Here is a 25,305-nt window from a genome sequence, read left to right as displayed (position 1 = left end):
CAACAAACACTCGTAGATTACTTAATTTAATAGACTACTCATACGATAAAAACATCGAAACCATAATATTATCTCTAGATGCAGAAAAAGCATTTGACAGAGTTAATTGGAAATTTTTATTCGCAACTTTACACAAATTTGGTTTTGGAAACTCTTTCATAAACTGGATAAGAATATTATACAATTCCCCAACGGCTCGTATCAGAACAAATGACCAGACATCCTCCAGCTTCTGTCTCCTGAGGGGCACCAGACAGGGATGCCCACTCTCCCCTTCACTTTTTGCAATTTTTATCGAACCTCTAGCAGCAGCATTTAGACAGGCTACAACAATTAAGGGCAAAAAATGTAAGAACATAGAACATAAAATCAGTCTCTATGCGGATGATGTGTTGCTTTTTCTGCAAAACACACAAACCAACCTCTCTGAGGTAATTACTTTAATAAACTGGTTTTCAAGAGTTTCAGATTATTCAATTAACTGGCCAAAATCTACAGTTCTCCCCATTAACTGCTCCTTCCATAATTCTTCCTCTGCCCCACTGCAATCCGGAAATATTAAATATTTAGGTATTAATGTCTCTCCTAAGCTTTCAGACTTAACTAAACTAAACCACATCCCACTTCTAAAGAAAGTAGAAGGCGATCTGACTAGATGGAAATCTTTACCCATATCACTCATGGGAAGGGTCGCCACTATAAAAATGATGATCTTGCCAAAAATAAATTACTTATTTTTGATGATCCCTAACAAACCATCACAAGATTGGTTCAGATCTCTGGATTCATATATTTCCAAATTCCTTTGGAAAGATAAACCCCCGCGTATTAGCTTAAAAACGCTACACAGAACCAAGGATAGAGGAGGATTAGATCTGCCTAATTTTCACCAATACTTCTTAGCCAACAGGCTTCAGTTCATCTCAGAATGGTTAAAACATACCTTCTTAGTTGAGCCCTGGCTAGATGTTGAACAGGCACTATGCAAGGATCTAGAGATTTCAGACCTACCATTTATTAGCTCAAACATCAAAAGACATGAATGCTTTAAAAGTATCAACATCAGCTTTTCTCTAACAGCATGGTGGGAGTTTCTAAAAATAACGGAGTCTTCATTAATCCCATGCAAACGTACACCTATCTGGAATAACCCTGACATATTACAAAACAATAATATGATTAATTTCCCAGAATGGAGTTGTAAAGGAATTAAATACTTAGAACATATATTAGAGGGAACAGAATTTATTCCATTTGACAGACTAGTTGAACAATATGGGATCAACAAGACAAGGTTTTTAGAATATCAACAAATTAAATCCATAGTAAAAAAGAAATTTAACCTCAGTCAAGTTGAATTACAAACACCACTAAGTGCGGCACATTTTCTTACTCTTAAATCCCCCAAATTATTATCTAAAATATACAGAACACTTTCTAAATTAGATGAATCAATATCCCTTCCTACTGCAAAGTGGGAAGCAGATTTATCAGTCAACCTAGACCAAAACTTCTGGTCTCAGATTTGCTTAAAAACTTTTAAATTAATTAAAAATCCCAGTCTGCAATTAATACAATACAAAATACTTCATAGAGTGCACTATACAGGTCATCGGATGTTCAAGATGGGCTTTACATCTTCCAACAACTGCTCACACTGTCAAGGCAATACACCAGACAATTACATCCACGCTCTTTGGTTCTGTCCACCAGTGCAAAAGTTTTGGCGCGAGATATGTGAAGACTTATCAAAGTGTCTGAAATGTAACATTCCAACTTCCCCCTTAGTGTGTCTACTGGGCAGCTTAGATAATGTCACTTCAGAAAAGAATATCGCCCATATGGTTTTCACTGCCCTATGCATAGCCAAGAAAACAGTCCTCATGAACTGGAAAAATAAAAATAATCTTAATTCTAACCAATATAGAAATTATCTATTAGATTACATTAGTCTTGACACAGCCTCTGCCACCACATTAGATCAATTGCTCTGGGCCCCTTTTATCAGCTCCATCACCTAGTGGGGGTGGGGGGTCATAGTTTGGTCCCGCCTTCACTGTTGTGATTGGTGAGGGGGTAGGGACAGGCTTAGGGCGTCGGGGGGTTCCCCGGAGGCATCTTCCTTGGGGGGCTCAACCCGGGGTAGCGGTCACGTCCGGTTGGGGGCTCTGTTGGCTCTCAGGTGACTGTTTCCTCGCGGCTGCGTGCAGCGGGGCTAGGGGAGGGTCTGTGCTGACGGACGTGGGTTACTGACCTGGCAACCTGGCTGCCCCTGGGTGGGTCCGGGATGGGCGTGAGGTTCTGGGGGCGCTCCGTCTCTGGGCTGGGGCCCGGGCCGGGCCTCGGGGGCTTGGGTCCTGGTTGGTGTGTTGCCGGGGTTGTGGGCGGGTGGGTGCATGGGGGCCCGGCCCTGGAGCAGGGTGCCGCCGGTGCGTCGAGCCGCCTGGGGGGCTCTTCAACTGGTGGGGGGGATTGTCACATCTTGCAGGAGCTTTCTTCTCTTCAGGAACTCTCTGCAGGAGGGGGAGATACAGGAGAGGTGGAGGAAGATCTCAGCCTGGGCGTTTACCGTCTTATGTAGTCTGGAAGATGTGTGGATGGTGGGGTGGGTGCAGTTTTCTCTGTGGTGGGGTTGGGTGGACTGTCCAGGGCTCTGTGGAGCCGGGGGGCGCTACTGCACTGGGCCCCGGTCTGATGGGCCTGGGCCCCCCTTCCCTGGCGGGTCGCGGAGGGTGGGAGTGCCTACTGGGGTCAGCGGGGGAGCTGGCCCCAGGGAGGGGTCACTTGCCCCTCCCTTCCTTCCCTCCCCATCTCCAGCTGCCTCCCTCTTCCCGCTCCTCCACAACCACCCACACATGCAGGGCCTTGGAGTGGGGGTATGTCACCAGGGTGCAGAGGAGGCTACCCCCCCCCCCCCCCCCCCCTGTCCCCTTCTGGCTGCCTCTGCCTCAATTTTATCCCACAACTTAGACATTCACATTATTCACACTCTCATTACACATACATATAGGATCTTGGGGGTGGGCACAATCACGGAGTCCAAATTACCATCAGGGTGTACACCTCACCCCTGACGTCGTTGCCCACCTCTCAATTTTAAATACACTTAGTCATTGAGGGCTAGCAGGAGGGACTATGCGCTTACCTGCTGCTCCTTGGCAGGTAGCTCCATGCCCTTTAATTGCACCTTAGAACACACATGCATCAACACTACAATGAGCGGGTGGAGGGAGGTTTGGAGTCTTCTCCCACCCCCATTCTCTGCGGCCTGCTGGAGCGGGGGGGCTAGTAGGAGGAGTTGGCCGTCCGACTGCGGTCTGGGGTGTGGGGCCTCCCTGCTGCTGCGGAGTCGGGGTGGTCTGCCTCTCCCCACCGCAGGGAAAAGGGTAACACCACCTGGGTCTGGGTGCAATTCCCCCCTCCAGGGGCAAGGGTACCTAGACCCGGTTTGTAGAGTACGCTTGGGGAGTGTGATTGTGTGTACAGCGTCTCTTTATGTCTGTCTCCACGTTGGTTGAGTGTGGAGTGAGTGCATATGAGAGCATGAGGGTGGGAATGGATGTTTGTGTCTGTGTGTGCCTGTATGTCTGTGTCTATATGTCAGGTTGGGTATCAGACGCCACCTCTCTGGGGACACCTCAGGCCCTCCAAGGTTTGGAGGCCTATCTCCACCCACCACCACTTCCCCTGCCGGTGGCGGACTCCCTCAGGTGTCGGTGTGTTGGTGGTTCTTTGTGTCTGGGGGTGGGCGTCCGGGTACACACCGGCTCACTCCTTGGCGGCCGCTTGTCGGGGCCTGGGGCCTGGGGCTCGCTCGGGCCCCTTTGGAGGTGGGGTGCCCCCGGCCTCTCGGCCTGGGGCTCGGTCACTCAGGCACAGCTGGGGGCCGGCGGAGCTCACGGGCGCGTCACTGCAACTCCCCCTGACTTCTGCTCCGCGGCTGCTGGGCGAGCCCTCATCTGGGACTCTCCTCAGCTCTTACTGGGACAGTGGCGCGGCTGCCCCTCTGTTGGTCTTCCATGGTCTCTTGTGTTCTGGGGGCCTCTGGATGTCTGGAGTTTTGATCTCCTCCATACCCGCTTCACACCCTGGAGGACGGGGCTGTGGCCCCCCCACACTCCCTAGCAGATCATTACATGGAGAAACCTTTGGAATGCAAGCATGCTGATCCACACAGGTATGCACACATGGGTATTCACAGACGCGGACTAAAGCTTTCTTGGCTGCTGCCTCAAAGCACACTGTGCGCTGTCTATCTTGCGTGCTGCACAATATCGTTTATTATTTAGTAAATATTGATATCTATGACTAGCTAGTTTATTGTGATGGTGCTTTGTTTTCTCTATTATTATGTTGCTCTTTGTTGTTTGCTGTCTCCTCTGTTTGTTTTTTTTTTTCTCCATACAGGTGACCCAGGAGTTCTTTTTTTTTTTCTCTCTCTTCCCCCCCCTTCTCACCGTCTCTTCTCCCCTTTGGTTTTCTTTCTTTCTCTCCCCCTCTTTCTCTCATTCATTCCCCCTGTCCTATTTATTAAAAAAAAAAAAAAAAAAAAAAAAAAAAAAATGACAAAGGATGAACTGAAGCTCTGCCATCACGTAATGTCGCATACTGCTGTTTCTGATGTCATTTAGAGAAAAAAAAAAAAAAAAAAGCATCAAGGTTTCTGTGATGGCTCAACTTCAACTTTATTTTGCAAACAGATTTCCTTGTAATTTATTGCTCATGCTTCATGTTAGCCAATCAGTGTGCCCTCATGGATTATGTTTTACATGCACCTTTGTCCCCTAAATGATTAGAGCTGGGTCACATTACCTATGAAGAGCCCAGGCGTTCTTTCACCTGGGTGACTCAGCTGGAGGTGATCGGGCCCCAGCTTGTGTCCAAGCAGTGCACTACACCACGGTTCCCTTTTCTTGATCCACAGCCATCTGGAAGCTTTCCACTCCTGCAACCCTCTGATGCCAACAACTGTAAGTGTGTGGTACGGAGACCGACCCAGGAACCTCCTGTAGCCCATCTCAAGGGTTCATAGCAGATCCTCCACCCGTCAGAATTCTACAAGCTGCTGATATTTTGCCACCTTTAGCTCATGGGTGTCCTCAAAATGGTTCTCCGAGGGGGATTGCGAGTTCAAAGGTCAACAAGCCTGTAAAGCCTGTACAGGTCTTCAGCTAGTTCAGAGGTTTAAATCAGTATCTGGTAAATCTGGCGTTTGGCCTGTTGATTCCCTGTAGAGATCGCATCAGCTACTGTGTTCAAGACCTCGGTGGTGCCATATATTTCTCCCCTCTACCAGGGCTTTAGGGGAGCAACTCAAAATATGTGCTCACTCCAAAGCCTCCAAAGCCTGCCACATCTGTTCAGTCTTCACAGCAACACCTGCAGAGGAAACTCCAATGTCTGCTGAGGCTCCAAAAAGTAGCACCTCCCTGGTTCTGATGACCTTGAACTCCTCCGTTAGGCTGGTGAAGGGAATAACTTGTAGCTCCATTAACAGTAGAATCAGTTTGAGGTTCTCAGGGTTGGTGTATAAAGTGTGTACCTCTTACAACAGAGACAAGGGTTTACATCCAGCTTCCCATCTGCGGATACACCACAGGCACTTTGATTAGAGTCAGGAATGAGTCAAGAACTTTGTGTCTCTTGTCACGGTGAGTCTGCAGTAGCTTCAGTCATATTAATATGATTGTGTTTACTTTACATTTCTTACATTTTATTGCATGACTGGATATTTGTTTTTAATATAATAGCCGGTGTGAGTGTTTGGCTCATGGTTGGCACATAATTGGCACACAGCTTCTTTCTCTCTTTGCTTAAGTGGCTCAGTGGTATGCTTTTCTTAGCAGAATGACAGTCTTGTTTTCTGCTAGAAGGAGTTTTTCACAGGTTACATAAGCTGCATAATCATGCAGCTTATGTAACATCATTTAGATCACACTAGGTGTGTTTATGCATCTGCAGTAACCCCAGCCAGCTGGCTCCCTTCTCACATCACTCGTGAACAAGACCCCGAGATACTTAAACTCCTCCACTTGGGGCAGGGTCGCGTCCCTGACCTGGAGTGGGCACTCCGGGTCGCCTTCGGGTCAGGGAACGGGTCCTGACTGTCATCTGTGCTTATGCGCCGAGCGGCAGTTCAGGGTACCTAGCCTTCTTGCAGTCCTGAGTGGGGCACTGGAGGACACTCCTCCTGGGGACTCTGTCGTCCTACTGGGAGACTTCACTGCTCACGTGGGCAACGACAGTGAGACGCTACATCCAGATGAACAGAATAAACTTTGGGGGATACACACGATAATGTTTCATCTCCTTAATGCACGTGTAGTGTCTCTTCATTTTTCCCAACTAGCATTCTTGGAAATTACGCATTGTTCTATGTTAGGACACAGGTCAGCTGTTTTCTACTACCATACATTTGTAGGGTGGGCATGGGCAGTGTGAGGACCCAGGAGCGGACACAGACGTGGAGACAGCGCTGAACTTGAAACAAAAAGCGAGCCTTTATCTTGGCTGGATTAAAGGTGGCAAACAAAGCAGAAAGCTATGAATAGCTGACTATGATGAGTCTGTGCTGGAAAATGAAATAACTATAAAACGAATACATGAATGAGCAACATGAACATGACCAGCACGCCTGAAACCAGACACAACATGAACCCAAACACTGGGTTGCATGACCCAGACCATGACAATATTCAAGTGGTAACACGAGTCAGTCCCAGTTAAATATGAAATATGAGCTAATATGCTACTTAAAGCGAAAACGATAGCAAATCTCACAAAAGTGAGTAAGTTGAAGCTGGACTCCCTTAGGGTGGTGTCGGGAGGATGTTATCCAAGATAAGAACAATGCAGGATAACACCTCCTACCCACTCCATGACCTGCTTGCCAGTCACAGGAGAACGTTTAGTGAGAAACTGAGATTTCTCATGATGCACCACGGAACAGGACATGACGGCTGCCCTGTACTCCTCCATCGAAAGCACAGAACACACTGAAATAGTTACAACAGCCTGGCTTCTGCTCAATCAACAGCCTCCACAGGCTGATGACCTGTTACAGTTAGAGTCAAATGTGAGTCATACATATTTAATCTGTAATATTCTTGATATTTATGATTGATATTAGAGCTATTTGTAATATGTTGGAAATCTCACCACCTTCTATGGGTGGGACCATTTTGATGCTTCAGTCTGTTTATTTCTCGCTACAGATAAGGTTATTCTACTGATCTTCATGTTTCTCTACACTGTAAACCAGAGAGATGACGCACATAAAACCCCCTCTGGACATCAGCCGAGTCCTGTTATCACACTGCATCATAGTTTCATGAGTGATTTATAATCAGGGGCACTTATGTAGAAATGCTTCTCAGTTAGGTTGACTCCTTTTCTGTAATATCCCGGCTCTCCTTGGACAGAGTTATATGTCATTCACAGGTTTTTGTTTTTTTCAAACACCTCTGTAATGGCACGATCTGATATCGTCGCGTTGGTGTTGATCCTGGAACAACAGATCATCCGCTCTAATGCATGTCAGAAGTTGGCACCAACACTTTTGTTTCACACTGAAAATGAAACATAAAAAATCTAAATGAAATTCCTGCCCCGAGAACTATAATGACCTGAGACGTTTGGCACCACAAAAGAAGAATATTGTTAAAGCAAGACTGTATGAAAGAATTTCCTTTTCCTTTGATTAGAGATAATTTCAATGGTAATGCGTCTCATTATATTTGACCTTTCTGCAGAAGCCTCGTGTGTTCTTTTGTCACTAGTTTAACTGGTTTTAGATTTCAACGAAAGAGCTTTGGTTTTATTTTAAAGGCCTTAAAAGGCAACGGTTATGCACTGTTAGAAATGGGAAGACATCCTATATGACAATGTTCGGATCGGAAATGTTTACTTTGTGAAAATTACTTCACAAAAAATAAAAGTTTCAAGGTTTGCGTGCGCTCAGGTACGTGCTTTGATAAAACTGTCGGCAAAATGTGAGTCAGCATTTCACATCATTACAAACGTCTTTAAAAGTCCATTAACAGCTGTAGTTGTAAAAGTAGTAATTAATTTTAATTCAATAAACCAATAAATTGTTTCAAGCTGTTATCAATCATTGATAACAAGAGAAATCAAAAGGCCTGACACTGAAGGTTTGCATCTCGATTCTGATCTTTACTCCGTGGCTTTATCTTTGTACCTCGCAGGCACTCCAGTAAGTTTTAAAATGTGAGCAAAGGAGCAGCAGCTGTGGCTCCACAAAGGAAAAACGCATGAACACGAGGTTATCTTTTCATTCTGACAATCATTTGCTTGCCCAGTTCTTGTACTTGGTCCAGAGGTCACTGCAAAGATATCTTTCTTTTATCCGCATAAAGTAACGTGCGTCTCTTTGTGTACGTCTGCCGGACGTCTCTCTGTCTCCGTGCAGTAAGAGACATATTCGAGTAGCTATGGATTGGATAAGCGAAGCAAAGAGAAACAAGAAGAAGATCATAGTGAGTACAGATTTTTGTTTTAATTATGTGGTAACTGGAGAATTTAACGAGACACATTGAAGGCCTTTGTGTCATTTTTACTCAAAATGTAAATGAAAGTTTATGATAATGAATTCTTACCAATGGCTGGAATGACACCAGCGAGCAGGCCTCCGATCAGCCTGATTTTAAACGTGTGCTCTGCTCTATGTCAACATTTAAACATTTCCAAAGCTTGCATTAAACAGGCATCTACCCAAAAACCTGTCACAACTTCATACGTGACTAACTGAATAATAACAAGCAGTTGTTCCTATCACACATGTTTGTCGAGAAGATTACAACAATTTCCAGACATTTGCGCACACGTATCGTCTGGGAAAGCTTTGAATGGGCGATTATGAGATCCAGCTGTTCACCTGATGATAAACACCCCTGTGTAAAGTCAGCGTGAAATAATGAATACAAGTCTGATTGATGGTAATTATTCCAACAATCAGTCCAGAAGCCATAGTCTGTAAAACTGCACGTCTCCTCAATTTAATGTTATAAACTGGTTGCTCTAAGGCACTGACTAAATGCAGCTGATAAGAGCGCCTATAAAATAAACTGCTACTTTTCCGTCATAAAGAAGAAACTGCAGTGGCATCTTGTAAGTAGAAGGTAATAAAAAAACACCACAGTGAACTGCAGCTGTATAAGTTTCTGTTGCACTCTCGTTTCTGTCATTAAGCCCTTTGCTGCTTATTTTACAACTCGTTTGGCAACAACAAACTGGAGAACGTGTTTCCACTCACCGATAGAGCCTGACCGTTCTGTGCTTTTGGTTGTGTTTGACTTCATAAGAAAGGATTTGTTGCTAGGTTCGCTTCATGTTTGCATTTGTGTCGCACAGATTGGTATCTTGGCTGTGTCGATTGTGACTCTAATCCTTGGCCTTGGACTCGGTCTCGGACTGGATTTGCAGAGATGTCAAAACCAAGGTACATTCACAAACAGCCACACACACACAAACACGCAAACGTGTCTCTGCAGGCTCAGAAACTTCAAACACTTATATACAACAAATACTTTCTTAATAAATTGCATTATTTTCCCATATGGCTTCATCGTCATGACTCGGGTGAGCGTATGCTGACGATTTAGGTTCATTTAGAACCGTCAGAGTGAGTCAGGCACCAAATCAGCATCTCATGTCAGAGAGAATTAACTTCCTCCACTCATTTTAAAAACGTCATTTAAAAAGGAGAATGTCCTCCTACAAATGTTTTCCTGTGGATGAAAAAGGGATTTCTATTCCTCACAACTCATTAAGTTGTTATTTTTTCCTGTTTAAAGTTCATTTTTACCACTGAAGACCTGGCGGTGACTTATTTTGTGTCTTTTCCACAAATCTCAATTACTTAAAGGTCAAGTGAACATTTATTAAAGGGTGGAGCAACTTTGACATTTATGAAGCGCCTTGAGGCGACTTTTGTTGTGATTTGGCGCTATATAAATAAAATTGAATTGAATAGTACCTGATTGTACTTCTAACGGTCGAATAAGCTTTAGAAACGAAGATGAAAGATGAACTGAAGTGTTCACCTGTCAACAAACATTCTGGTCTGAATGTTGAAATGCTGAAAGCTTTACAGACAGAAATGCTGAAGCCTAAAGACTAATGTCAGTCATGTTACACTCGGTTCTGTGCCTTTGTCAGAGAAGGTGCTCTCCATTAAAAACACCAGGCTGTTTCCTCAGGGTCAGAGTTTTAGTCTGTACATTGTAACACTTCTTTTCCGAATGACTTGGCTGCCGGGAAATGTTACCGGTGGTGAATCCAGCCAATATTCTTTTTCACCCGCACAAAAAGATTTTTGGTTACATAACAGAATAAGCAGGGGAGCAGGGGCACTGCTGTTTTTAAGCCTGTAGAAACCAGAAACCTAGAAATGTCTCTAGGAGCTCAAACCATCTAGCAGCCGACCAGAAACAGCATCATAGATCCGGGCCTGGAAACACATACACAGCCTTTTATAAGCACTGGAGGATGCATTAGTGTTCCAAAAGTGATCATAATTCACAATAAACAATGCAAGAGTATCAAATGAACCACACAGGTTGATAGGACTGTGGTTGTTTTGTATTAAATGTGCATTGTTGCATACCAGCATGGCTAAAATCCAAGAACACAGCCAAAATACTCAAATAGTTTCACTGGACGCTTCCCCTACCCTGCAGAGAGCAGCACTATTTCCATTTGTCTTGTGCGGGAAGTTTTTGTCTTGATGTCTAATAGAAATCACATTTAGTGTCACAAGTAAACTGTACAGCTGACAATGTGACACATGAGTATATCTCATCTCATATCTCACCTGATGTCAATTTCCAAATCCCACAGAAATGCAGAAAAAAGCAAAAGCTTCGCAAAAAAACAAAGGTCTAAAGAAAAACAGTAGGCCAAATCCATGACCAATCTGGTGCATGTGACTGTTTCACTGTTTTTCAAGCTTTAATACTCATCAGCATGTGAATAAACTGACTCAAATGATCAGGAAATCAAGTTTCTCATGTGAAAATCAGCAAGACTTGCAAGAAACAAGTAGAGACAAGAACAGATGGAAAGCTTAACTTACTGAAAGGACAATCTGGAAGCTGAAGGGAAAATGGTCCAATTATGCAAAAATAAGTCCCTCTATTAAAATATGTGAGTCACATTGAGATCTCACGTCCATTGGATGACAGGGTGGGGATTATTAATGCTAACATCTCAGTGTATTGAGGTTATAATCACCTGATGTAAGGCGTCAAATTTCAAGAAAGAAGCTGTTATATTTGCAAACATTACTTATCGTAATCCTGGAGGACGTGAAGAAGTGTTGCCTGTGTATTCCCAGATTTAAAGGCCAGAACTGCGTGCAAAGAAAGAGCTGTCTAGCAGCTTATAGGCGTCACTGTGCTGTGAAAACCTAGCATCGACTTGTCTGAAATTTCACATGAAATGTTTTTTTCTTCCCATTAATCAACATGTGTGTCAGAACCAGGTGCGCTCTGATTCATGAGGCTACATCCTCCAGTCAGCAAGTAATTAAAAAAGATGCAAAACACATACTTTCAGACATCTGAGCAAACAATGAGGGGAAAACACTCTTTTGCTTTGCTGTTCAAAGTGCTGTTAATATGTTGGAAACCAGATGAGAACAGCCATCTGTAAAACATGGTGGAAGCTCTGGCAGGGTCTGGGCTGCAGCGATGTCGGGCTCAAAATTCATGAAATTACAAATGGATACCCACCCTTGATCCACCATGCAGTACAATCTGGGAAGAGTCTGATTGCGATCATTTTTATTTTTCACCATGATCTCAAACAGTAAAAGCATGCTTCAGTAGAATAGAGACACAGTGCAACACTAAGGGTCGTGAGTCCCGATCATCCTGACACAACACAACCAAAGGCAGCCAGCATCCAAAGCAGAGCTTTGGATGTTTCTCATGAAGCCTGGAGAACGATTCCTGAAGATACTTGAGGAAATTACAAGAAAACGTACCTACAAGAGTTCAGGCTATGTTGACTTTCAGGCTCGGTAGAAATGCACAACATTTCCAACGATGTCTGTGAAATGAAGCCGTGACAATATAACAATATTACGTAAATAAAACAGATTCCATTTCATGATCGGCTAGTTCATTTCACATATTTTGTGTAAACTGTAACTAACCCGAGAAGAGACCACGTTTCATTTGCTTTGGTGGAATTTGTTTGGCTCCTGTCTCATCCATTTTCACTGTGGTTATGCAGCCTCAGCTGCTAATTTAAGGTGGGACTCAGTTATTTCATGACTGCATAGATGAGCACTGCTGAGGCACTTCACAGTGCTTATTAGATCCAGAGTGTCATTGCTGTCAGGACAGATAACAGATTACTTACATGTAGACAGATGTTCTTCCCGTACTGTGGTGGAAAATCTTCAGTACATTGAGCTCATTATATGTCTGAGTACAAGAAAGCCATGATGGGAAATCCTTCCCTTGGTTGTTTTTGTAATGATGAGTCACCAGTTTAAGATCTGAAAATGTTCCGTTTGTTTTGAATGAAGAAGAAGTGTTATGCCCTTGAGTCAAAAGTCAGCGGTTGGTGTGTGTGCTGATTGAGCCACATAAGCAGAGTGATAAATAAGCTCAGAGTGAGACATCATTGCCACAAGAGATCTTTGTATCCTATGTGCGGAAATGGAGCGAGGGAGCGCTCTGTTCACTAACCTATCTTTGATGTACCCTTTCGTTTATGATGTCGTGAAAAAGTGCTCCGGCAGTTATTAAATAGGGACTAGTTCATGTCCACGCTAAGAGTGCTCTACACGTTCGCACCTCGGAAAACGTTCGTCTTTTTACATAAAAACAAGAAAGTCAAGCCTTGTGTGGAAGACCTCTTCTATTTGTTCGCTAGCTGTCTAACCTCACAGGGTCACGTGTCGTGAGGGCAGCATAGTAAAAAGACGAAGGAAAAGACGCCTACTCAGCGGGTTCAAGCATACAGAGCTACTTTAAGCAACATGAGTCTACGCTCAGGAAGAAATTACCTAAAAGACTACGCTGCTGAAGAGCTAGACGAAGCAGCCGGTGGTGAACAGCAACCAGACGTTGCCACTCAACCAGCTACAACGCAGCAACGGTCTCAACCATTCGACACCAAGTCGCAGCAATCCAGAACCTCGACAAGGCGTTCTCAACGGACATCCTCATCAACAGCTTCTGCAGCTGCAAGGGCCTACGCCAAAGCTCAAGCAGCACGAGCTCAACTGGCCTTCGCTGAAAAGGAAGCTAATGCAATGAAACAGAGAGCTGAACTGGATGCTCATCTACATGTCCTCCAGTGCCAAAAAGCAATAGCCGCAGCTGAAGCAGAGGCCTCAGCCTATGAAGAAGCAGAGATTCAGAGCGGGGAGCTCTACGGAGAACTTTGTGAGGAAGCTGAGCCCATCAGTACAGTGCACCGCACTAACGAATATGTTCAACAATGTGAGTTACTCTACCCAGACACTCAGCACGACTCAGCACAGCCTCCTAAAGGAAATTGCAATGAAGTAGATGCACAAGACAGTACACAAATAACTAATCCTTTTATAACCAACACTCAGACGAAAACACCACCTGTAAATAGAGAAAGGAAACAGGAGCAAACAGTGAACACTGGTGTAGTCGACACGTACTGGTCCAACTCCACAAAGCACACCCCCAACCTTAACAACTGTGTACCTGAATCAAGTGAAATGCAACAGTTTGCAAAATACCTAATTCGCAAAGAACTAGTCAGCACAGGTCTTTTGCAATTTGATGACAAACCTGAAAACTATTGGGCATGGAAAACCTCATTCATCAGCGCAACCAAAGACCTAAATTTGTCTCCAAGAGAGGAATTAGACTTGCTAACAAAATGGTTGGGTCCAACATCATCCGAACAGGCTAAGCGCATTCGTGCTGTACACACCCTCAATCCTGCTGCAGGTGCGAAGATGGTCTGGCAACGCCTTGAAGAGTGCTACGGCTCACCTGAGGCTATTGAGGACGCACTCTTAAAAAAGGTAGAGGACTTTCCCAAACTCACAAACAAAGACAATGTTAAGCTGCAGGAACTTAGTGACATCTTATTGGAGCTTCAGTGTGCTAAACAAGATGGCGCGCTCCCAGGACTTGCTTACCTGGACACAGCTAGAGGAGTCAGGCAAATAGTGGAAAAACTTCCCTTCAACCTACAGGAAAAGTGGACAACTGTAGGAACACAGTACAAGGAGACTCATAGTGTGTCATTTCCTCCTTTCTCAGTTTTCACACAATTTGTCCGGCGGCAAGCGAAAATGAGGAATGACCCAAGCTTTGCTATGTCCAAGGCCAACACCCATGTCCCTTCTCCCCCAACAGAAAAACTGAGGTCTTATAGTCGCAAACCTACTGTGTCAGCACACAAAATGGACATTACGGCAGAGTCGGACCAGAATAATCTCAGTCCAAAGAAAATGGAGGAACCGGATCGCCAGTGCCCAATCCACAAAAAACCACATCCACTCAAAAAGTGTAAGCTCTTTAGAGACAAACCTATTGAAGAAAGACAAGCCTATCTCGAAGAGCACCACATATGCTACAGATGCTGTGGGTCTGTCCAACACATTGCAAAAAACTGTAAAGCAATGGTTAAGTGTATTGAATGTGACAGCCTCAAACACTTATCTGCAATGCATCCTGGTCCTACTCTTGCCCCTAAGAGTACTACACCAGGAAACAACGACAATGAAGAGCAAATCGAGAGCTCACCTTCAGTCGAGTCGAAGTGCACAGAGGTATGTGGCCAAGGTGATAGCCCCCACGTTCATGTTCTAAGATCAGTTTGGTCAAAGTGTATCCCGCAGGCCAAAGAGAGAGAGCTATAAAAATGTACGCAGTAATAGATGATCAGTCCAACAGGTCACTGGTTAAGTCAGAGTTTTTCAGCCTTTTCAAAATCAATGCCAAACCCACTCCATACACCTTAAAGACTTGCTCTGGCAGAGAACAAACCTCAGGTAGGAGAGCTGTAAACTTCTTCCTCGAGTCTTTGGATGGAGAAGTCAACATCCAGCTACCCCCTTTAATTGAATGTGACTCTGTGCCGGACAATAGATCTGAAATACCCTCTCCAGAGATTGCCCAGCATCACCCACATCTTCTTCCAGTGACAGATAACATCCCACCTGTCGACCACCACGCCCCAATCCTTTTACTCCTTGGAAGGGACGTCATCAGGGTCCATAAGGTACGTGAGCAAATCAACGGACCCAATGATGCACCATACGCCCAAAGGCTAGACCTGGGTTGGGTTATTGTGGGGGAGGTGTGTCTAGGAAAAGTGCACAGTCAGTCAGAGGTCAATGTCTATAAAACACACACCTTAGATAATGGACGTGCATCCTATTTTGAGCCTTGCCCAAACACAATTCACGTTAAAGAGAATTATGGGGTCACTATGAATGCAACCTGCATCACAGACGATTTGGGACACTCTGTGTTTGTTAGATCTGAGGGTGATAACAAACAAGCCATGTCTATCGACGACAGAGCATTCCTGACAATAATGGACAGTGAAGTTTATCAAAACCAAGAGAACAGCTGGGTTGCACCTTTACCCTTTCGCTCACAGAGAAGGAGGCTCCCTGACAACAGAGAACAAGCCCTAAAACGCCTCTGCTCTCTCCGAAAGACTTTGGAAAAGAGACCAGAAATGAAAGATCACTACATCCAATTCATGCAGAAAATGTTGGATAACGACCAAGCCGAGCCTGCCCCTCCTCTGCCACTAAATAAAGAACATTGGTATCTGCCCACGTTTGGGGTATACCACCCACAGAAGCCACAACAAATACGAGTCGTGTTTGATTCAAGTGCAGAATGTGATGGAATTTCGCTCAATCAAGTGCTTCTTGGCGGACCTGATTTGAACAACTCCCTATTGGGAGTGCTGTTGCGCTTCCGCAAAGAGCCCATAGCCCTGACAGCCGATGTGCAGCAAATGTTTTACTGCTTCGTTGTGCGCGAAGACCACAGAGATTATCTGCGTTATCTGTGGTATGAGGACAATGACATTACAAAGAGCATAGTTGAGTTTAGAATGAAGGTCCACGTGTTTGGAAACAGCCCGTCACCCGCTGTTGCCATCTACTGCATGAGACAGGCAGCACAGCAGGGAGAACGAGAACACGGATCTGATGCAAGACAGTTTGTTGAGCGTCAGTTTTATGTTGACGATGGTCTCACATCAGTCGCCACGCCAGAGGAAGCAATCAACCTGCTCACAAGAACGCAAAACATGTTGGCAGAGTCTAACTTGCGCCTCCACAAGGTGGCATCAAACTGCAGTCAAGTCATGGAAGCTTTCCCTGTTGAGGATCGTGCAAAGGACCTGAAAGATTTAGACCTAGGAGTAGACCCTCTTCCAGTTCAGAGAAGCTTGGGACTCTGTTGGAACCTACAATCTGACAGCTTCACTTACCAGGTGTCAAATGAGAGCAAACCATTCACACGGAGGGGAGTATTGTCGACAGTTAATAGCCTCTATGACCCTTTGGGATTTGCTGCTCCCATAATAATGCAGGGCAAAGCATTACTCAGGGAACTGTCATCTGATGGAAAAGACTGGGACACACTCTTACCCCCTGAGAAACAGGAGAGGTGGGACTCATGGAAAGACTCTTTGCAAGCCCTTGAGAACCTCCAAATACCAAGGTGCTACAGCCCAGGTACGTTAAGCACAACGAAAGTGAAAGAACTTTGCATTTTCTGTGATGCCTCCACTGTCGCTATAGGTGCAGTAGTCTATCTGCGTACAGTTGACAGTGAAGGACAGTGTCATACTGGGTTTGTGATGGGGAAGTCTAAACTCGCACCCCGCCCCGCACACACTGTACCACGCCTGGAACTATGTGCTGCTGTGCTCGCGGTGGAAATGTTTGAGCTCATCAGAGACGAGTTAGACATTAAAGTAGACAATGTGACTTTTTACACAGACAGTAGGATTGTGTTGGGGTACATACACAACACCTCCAGACGATTCTACATGTATGTTGCCAACAGGGTTACGCGCATTAGAGCATCCACCCATCCGAGTCAATGGCATTATGTACCAAGTGAGTTAAATCCAGCTGACCAGGCCACTCGGTTCATTCCAGCAGCAGACCTGCAGAACAGTACCTGGTTCTCAGGTCCACCCTTTCTGTACTCTGACCCACACACAGAACCACACACTGGTCCTTTCACGCTCATCGAACCTGAAAAAGACAGAGAGATACATCCGGAAATAAAAGTAATGAAAACTACTGTAGCAGAGCCACAGTTGGGTTCTGACCGTTTCAAAAAGTACTCAAACTGGATCACTCTTTGCAGAGTCATAGCCAGACTCATTCATGTAGTTACATCCTTTGCACAAAAGACAAGTGGGCAAAGGGGATGGAAAGGTTTCAGTGAGACACCGAGCGTCCAAGAACTCACCCGAGCCCAAGCAGTCATTATTCGAGCCGTCCAACAAGAAGCTTACAAAGGGACGCTTGAAAACATTAAAGAAGGAAGGAAGGTCAGTGGCATATTTGATGCACTCAAAAAACTCAATCCTGTAGTGGACAAAGACAGTCTCTTACGAGTCGGTGGACGTCTTTCCGCTGCCGATCTCACAGAGAATGAAAAGCACCCTCTGATTATCCCATCTACCAGCCACATCGCCATGCTAATTGTAACTCACTATCAAGAACGAGTGGCTCATCAAGGAAGACACATAACTGAAGGAGCTATCCGTGGTGCTGGGTACTGGATAATTGGAGGGAAGCGGCTTGTGTCATCTGTCATTCATCGGTGTGTCACATGTCGCAAGTTGCGAGGCAAAATGCAGATCCAGAAAATGGCAGACTTGCCTGCAGACCGAGTCACCCCTGAACCACCCTTTACCACTGTAGGCCTAGATGTATTTGGGCCATGGACTATTGTGACGCGTCGTACAAGAGGTGGTTGTTCCCAGAACAAACGTTGGGCTGTGTTATTCACATGCATGTCAACTAGGGCTGTGCATATCGAACTGATAGAGACTATGTCTGCTGATAGTTTTATCAATGCATTAAGAAGGCTCTTCTCTATTCGGGGCCCGGCCAAGTTTCTGCGCTCGGACAGAGGCACGAATTTTGTGGGCGCTTGTAAGGAATTAGACCTAAACTCAGGAAACAAAGCAGTAGGAAAGTACCTGCAAGAGAGAGGGTGTGTTTGGACTTTCAATCCCCCTCATGCGTCTCATATGGGAGGCTCGTGGGAGCGCCTTATAGGCGTTGCCAGGCGCATTCTGGATGCAATGTTGTTACGAACTGAACAAACACGTCTTACTCATGAAGTGTTGTGCACCTTCATGGCCGAGGTGATGGCAATTATTAATGCAAGGCCTCTTGTTCCCATATCCACCGACCCTGACAGTCCTGCAGTACTCACTCCAGCAGTGCTACTAACGCAGAAGATGAGTGCTGTGTCCGCCCCACTTGGGAACTTCTCATCAGGGCAGCTGTTTGGGAAACAATGGAAACATGTTCAACTCCTCGCTGACACTTTTTGGAAAAGGTGGAAGGGAGAGTATTTATCCACCTTACAAGGTCATGCAAAATGGACAGAGACTAGACCTAATGTCAAAATAGGAGATGTGGTCCTGCTAAAGGACCCCCAAGCCAGCAGGAACGAATGGCCCATGGGACTAATAGTAAAAACATTCCCCAGCAGCGACAAGAAGGTCCGAAAAGTGGAAGTGCGGACTGTAAAAGATGGGACTGTTAAAATGTTTCTCAGACCAGTTTCAGAGATTGTTGTTTTGCTTGCAGAGACTGAATGAATATTCTTCAATGCTAGATGATGTTTGAATATGTTGTATTGATGTTTATTGTGATATAATGTGTGTATATCAAGCGGGGAGTGTTATGCCCTTGAGTCAAAAGTCAGTTATTTCATGACTGCATAGATGAGCACTGCTGAGGCACTTCACAGTGCTTATTAGATCCAGAGTGTCATTGCTGTCAAGACAGATAACAGATTACTTACATGTAGACAGATGTTCTTCCCGTACTGTAGTGGAAAATCTTCAGTACATTGAGCTCATTATATGTCTGAGTACAAGAAAGCCATGATGGGAAATCCTTCCCTTGGTTGTTTTTGTAATGATGAGTCACCAGTTTAAGATCTGAAAATGTTCCGTTTGTTTTGAATGAAGAAGAAGTGTTATGCCCTTGAGTCAAAAGTCAGCGGTTGGTGTGTGTGCTGATTGAGCCACATAAGCAGAGTGATAAATAAGCTCAGAGTGAGACATCATTGCCACAAGAGATCTTTGTATCCTATGTGCGGAAATGGAGCGAGGGAGCGCTCTGTTCACTAACCTATCTTTGATGTACCCTTTCGTTTATGATGTCGTGAAAAAGTGCTCCGGCAGTTATTAAATAGGGACTAGTTCATGTCCACGCTAAGAGTGCTCTACACGTTCGCACCTCGGAAAACGTTCGTCTTTTTACATAAAAACAAGAAAGTCAAGCCTTGTGTGGAAGACCTCTTCTATTTGTTTGCTAGCTGTCTAACCTCACAGGGTCACGTGTCGTGAGGGCAGCATAAGAAGAACATAACGTCTTCTCCTTTATAAAGTTCAGCTTATCAGTTTTTTTGTTTTGCAGCTCTCTTTGTTTCCTTAAATGTCTCTTTTCATCTTCATTAATCGACTAACTCTCCGCTCCTGTTTTGTCTCCGTTGCAGTCACGCCCCTCACATCCTGCAGGAATAGATGTTATGAGCCTTTTGACAACGAGAAACCTGGCTGCAGATGTGATGAAAACTGCGTCGCCGCCAACAGCTGCTGCTTTGACCACTATGACATCTGCACTGCTCCTAGTGAGACTTTGTTTGTGACTTGGCTGTAGCTCAGGTGGCAGAGCAGGTCAGCCACTAATCAGAAGGTCGGTGGTTCGATCCCAGGCTGCCTCCTGGCTGCCAAATATCCTTGGGCAAGATACTAACCCCATGTTTGCCTGCTGGTGGTGGTCAGAGGGCCCGGTGACGCCAGTGTCTGGCAGCCTCGCCTCTGTCAGGGTGGCTGTGGCTACAATGTAGCTGCCATCACCAGTGTGTGAATGTGTGCGTGAATGTGTGAATGACTGAATGTAGTGTGAAGCGCTTTGGGGTCCTTAGGGACTAGAAAAGCACTGTACAAATGCAGGCCATTTACTTACACGTCCTTCACTGCTCACCAGCTGAACTGAGTGTACTTCTGTACTTAACTCCATGACCGTTTCCTTCAGCTGAGCAGTGGGAATGCACAAACGTGCGCTGTGGCGAGAAGAGGCTGACGCAGAGCAGGTGCCACTGTTCAGATGACTGTCTTTCTGCTGGAGACTGCTGCACCAACTACAAACACGTCTGCCACGGTGAGGCTGCAGGGACATCGCACAGGGTGCAGACACAAAAGAAATCTGTAAAAGCCAGTAACGTTTCAGGAGACCTGTTTAGCCATGAGAAACACTTTACTGTTTACTGTGAATAAACAGAGAAGCTTGATGAGAGAAGGCGATTTCTAAAACTGGTTTATTGTTAGAATTTCCTCTTAGGGTATGAGTGGCTCCCTCAGTGTAAACCCCTCTGTATACGTGGTTCATCTTAAGGACCTCTTAACTGGAGTGGTGTAAGAGTTTGAAAGCAGGGGTATATACAGCACATTAAAGCTGACCCAGTTCTGTAGCTTTTCTTGTAAACAATTGCTTTCTAGTTTAAACCCTAACCCACAGATATTTATCTAAGGAAAACATTTAGCAGCATTTAGAGGGAATTTTCTCTCATTACATCTCTAGAACCCTACGTGCACTTATTCTGCCAGCTTATACATACAGCTTGCAGCAAAAAAGGCAAAAACAACAGACATTAGGAAGTGTATTCAAAAGTCCCGTACCATCAGATGTCACTGGAGACATAAACATTATGGTCTCGCCGCAGGAGAGAAACAGTGGGTTGAAGATACGTGCGATGACCTGTCAACCCCCACGTGTCCCGCAGGGTAAGAATTTATACCAAATATATTATAATCCCTTTGGAAATGCAATAAACTGAAGATTGATTGAAAACTGATTGAAATGATCTTTGATGAGCAACTCCATGCATGCTTTCCAAACAGCTGTATTTGTAACATAGCCTTTCAACGATTATAATTATTCTTATTATTTTAAATGAGGCCTTGCTATTTCTTATAATCGCAGATTGCATTTAGAAAAGTAAAAGTAGCTACAATCTTTGGATGATAGGGAGTATCAAGCTAACCAACACAAGCTAGCGTAGCTATAAAGGTGTGTAGACAGTTTGGCTGTGAGCAGAGTGAAATGATCTGATCTGTGGTGGACACACAAAAGTATTCCTACTCATAAATCAGCCAATTTTTGTCCAGCTTGGTATGTTTATGTCAGTATTTAATGTTTCAGAGTTTCTGCTACGTTTGATGGTTGTTTTCTCTCCTCACAGCTTTAAGCAGCCGCTGCTCCTTGTGTCTTTGGATGGCCTCAGGGCAGAGTATCTGCAGACATGGAGTGCACTCATCCCTGTCCTGGATAAACTCAGTCAGTGTCAACCTTCTGTTTTTAAAGAAACATGCTTACCCTCATACATGAACAAAACCTCTTACATGTCTGTTTATTGTAAGAAACGTGTGTCTATAAATCGCCTGCCTTTAGGCTGCCTTTGGGCTGTTTGATGACAAATTGAAAGCTAACATCATCATTCATAAGAAATCAAAGCTTTAAGATGAAACATGCCCAGTTATCTTATCAAAACAGATACATATTTAAATGCTTTCACACAAAGGCAGCTTCCACTGAATTTCCTGCTTATCAAATATAAATTAGTGTGTTCAGGGTTGCATCTTATGCTTAATGAAGTTATTCAGCCTGCAGGCAGGGCAATGACTCACATGGTCATATTAAAAGGAAGTCACATGGAGGAATTAATTTGGCACCATTCCTTATTTATTCACAGGAAGGTGTGGAACGTCAGCTCCATTCATGCAGTCCGCATTTCCCACAAAGACTTTTCCCAATCACTACTCCATTGTTACGGTACAGACGCACAGCACTCACACTGCTGCATACATTAATACGTCTTTTTTACAGTAAACAAACTTGATCTTTGTGTTTGTTAGACGTAGATAACGTGCATGAACACAAAATGCAGATTTTAAATAAAGATGTTTATTATTAAAGGCCCTGAGTGGAAAAGAGTTTGTCCCCTAAACCTAATAACTGGTTGGGCCACGCTTAGCAGCAACAACTGCAATCAAGCGTTTACGATACCTGGCAGCGACTCTTTCACAGCTGTGGAGGAAGGTTGGCTGAATTGTTGTAATTCAATTCAGCTGTGTCCCTGGTCATGTGCCCGTTTGTCTGTTCTCTGTCTTCTGTCTTCACGTCTGCCCCCAGAGTCTAAGTGTTTTCTAGCGTTTCCTGGTCTCTGTGATATTTAGTTTCAGTTCATGCCTAAGTTTTGTATTCCCTGAGCTCTGGAGTTTCAGCAATCAAAGCTGTGGTCAAAGGAGCTTGCAAAGAAAAGCGTCTGGACTTCTTTAAGTAGTTTAAACCCACTGGGTTTAAATCTGGGACTCCCCACCATTTGACCGTAGAACTGAAGAAGCTTCTCGGATGAGAGGTGAAACGTCTTCAGGCAACTTAAAGAAGTCCAGACGCTTTTCTTTACAAGCTCCTTTGACTACGATGACCTGGATGACTGAGAACCTTCACAGAAATAAAAGCTGTGTTTGAGTTTGAGTCATCTCCAATTCCTGCATTTGGGTCCTTGCCACCACCGCATTTTACTGTTGGTATTCAATTCAATTCAATTCAATTTTATTTATATAGCGCCAAATCACAACATAAGTCGCCTCAAGACGCTTCATAGATACAGAGAAAAACCCAACAATCATATGACCCCCTATGAGCAGCACTTTGGCGACAGTGGGAAGGAAAAACTCCCTTTTAACAGGAAGAAACCTCCAGCAGAACCAGGCTCAGGGAGGGGCGGGGCCATCTGCTGCGACCGGTTGGGGTGAGAGAAGGAAGACAGGATAAAGACATGCTGTGGAAGAGAGACAGAGGTTAATAACAGATATGATTCAATGCAGAGAGGTCTGTTAATACATAGTGAGAGAGAAAGGTGACTGGAAAGGAAAAACTCAATGCATCATGGGAATCCCCGGCAGCCTACGTCTATTGCAGCATAACTAAGGGCGGATTCAGGGTCAGGGTCTGATGTTCCTTTTCTAAATTGAAGGGTTCCAAAAGTTATACCTCTATCTTGTCCATCCAGAGAGCATTTTTACAAAAATCTTGGGGCAAAACTGAGACGAGCCTTTGTTCCTTTGGCTCAGCAGTGGTTTTTGTCTTAGAAGTCTGCCATGCTGCCTATTTTTGCTCAGTCTCTTTCTTATGGTGAGGTCCTCACTGACCTTAACAGAGACATTGACGGCTGTATCTCAGGTGGTAGAGCAGGCCGCTAACCAGAAGGTCAGTGGTTCGATCCCAGTCTGCATGCCAAAGCAAGATACTAACCCCATGTTGCTCTCTGATGCACCCATCGGAGTACGACTGTTAGATAGTGGTGTGGTGTGATTGGTGAATGAATTACAAGTATAAAGCACAAGAACCAGTCCATTTGCTATTTTAGTTCTTTGGATGTTGTTCTGGGGTCTTAAATGATCTGAAACATTTAAGTGTGACGAACAAACACCACCGTGTATGGCTCCTTTTTACACACCCTGCACATTTACGTCTGCCTGAGCATGTCCACACACACCCTCCCCAGCGTTGTACTACACTGTGTTATTCCTCAATATTTCTTGTTCTGGTGTCATTTTTATGCAATATTACTCAAAAACTTTACTGGGTCAATTTCTGTGAAAGCTCGGGGGCATCAACAAAGGAAGAACCACAAAGTTCTGGATCAAATCTGGGTCATTCTTCTCGGTCAGTTGCAGATTTTGGTGACTTGGCGCTGGGAAAATAAAAACAACTTTGTGACACCTTCAACCTAATAAATGAATAAAACAGCCACAGTGATCTGTTGTGGTAATAAAGCATTCTGTACTGACTCAGAATAGTGTGTAGTTTAAGAAACATGTTCAAGTTCAAGTTGGAGTTTCTTAAGTGCCAGTTCATCACTAGAATATAGTAATAAAACTATACTCTCTCTGAAATATAGAAGCATTTATTACGATTATACTTGACATTAAGGAGAGGAAAGTTACAAGAAATAGCCTGGAGTTTTCATCTCTCAGATTCCAGATAAAGGTCACTGGGATTTCTGCACCAGCCTGCTGCTGAGGCCCTCGCGATGCAGCAAACAACTCGTGACAGTAGACAACAGAACACGGATAGTTCCTCGTGCCTGATCCATATCTCACATGATAAAACACACCCAGTTCTTGCTGAAACTCTTACAAGGAGTTCCCTTTCAAAACAAGCTCGTTCATCTTCTTAGAAATCACGTAAGGGAATCCCGACTCCCACGCACTAGAAGTTTCCTTTCAAGGTCCATACAAAGCACATACTTGTGGTATGAAGACACATGACCCAGACTTAAGGATTACTCCTCTCTGTTACGAAACAAAGAATGCTCAAGTGTCCCGCAGGATGCTTTCATACAAGATTGATATATTCAGTTAAACTGAATTATTAATTATCTCCTCACTTCCTTCCTTTTCCTCCTCCCTCAGGGTCTCTACCCAGAGTCAAATGGTCTGATTGACAATACCATGTATGACCCGGTGTTCGATGCCACCTTCTCCCTGTCCAGTCCAGAGAAAAATAACCCCGACTGGTACCTTGGACAACCTGTGAGTCTTGATTTACACACACAAACTGAGCGACCTTTGGTCAAATTACATTTAAATTACATTTAAAAATTAAACGTTAAGGGGAAGGTGACCTTTTAAAGCAAATAAGATGAGAGTGAAGATCTTACAGGTTGAGATCATTTCTGTCAGTGTAATCTAATGCAAAAATGCCAAATAAAGTTTTTGGTTTTGGATTGTTTTGTTTTGTTTTGGGCTTTTTTGCTTCTGACAGTTTCACCTAAGGAAAAGTCCCCGGGCACTTGCACATTCCTGCTCTGCATTGCTGCATGCAGCAGTTGTATAATATGGAAGAAGCTTGTATGGCTCTGTTGGTTTAAGATGGTTAACATTGTTTTGATAATAAAGATTCCACTTTGACATGCTGCTTCTGAAAATGGACACAGAGCACATTCATTTAATGTCAGTGCAGCAGCGTAGAAACATTGCATCTTG

General features: G+C 44.4%; 1 protein-coding gene across 1 annotated transcript in view; it reads left to right on the top strand.

Moving 5' to 3' along the window:
* The first annotated feature begins 6,533 nt into the window (after positions 1–6,533).
* Positions 6,534–25,305, top strand: part of LOC308385279 (venom phosphodiesterase CdcPDE) — a 50,980-nt gene continuing 32,208 nt past the window's right edge. Inside the window, exons 1-9 of the mRNA XM_080864119.1 lie at positions 6,534–8,281; positions 8,429–8,495; positions 9,370–9,457; positions 19,746–19,880; positions 20,288–20,413; positions 20,976–21,036; positions 21,495–21,589; positions 22,005–22,084; positions 24,733–24,852. Of these exons, the coding sequence (XP_080720245.1) occupies positions 8,271–8,281; positions 8,429–8,495; positions 9,370–9,457; positions 19,746–19,880; positions 20,288–20,413; positions 20,976–21,036; positions 21,495–21,589; positions 22,005–22,084; positions 24,733–24,852 (783 nt within the window). The 5' untranslated portion in view covers positions 6,534–8,270. The remainder of the gene's footprint in view (positions 8,282–8,428; positions 8,496–9,369; positions 9,458–19,745; positions 19,881–20,287; positions 20,414–20,975; positions 21,037–21,494; positions 21,590–22,004; positions 22,085–24,732; positions 24,853–25,305) is intronic.

The sequence above is a fragment of the Rhamphochromis sp. 'chilingali' genome (assembly GCF_963969265.1).
Source record: "Rhamphochromis sp. 'chilingali' genome assembly, chromosome: 17".
Taxonomy (NCBI): Eukaryota; Metazoa; Chordata; class Actinopteri; order Cichliformes; family Cichlidae; genus Rhamphochromis; species Rhamphochromis sp. 'chilingali'.
The sequence above is the reverse complement of the archived record's forward strand: the minus strand, read 5'-3'. Positions and strand labels throughout refer to the sequence as shown.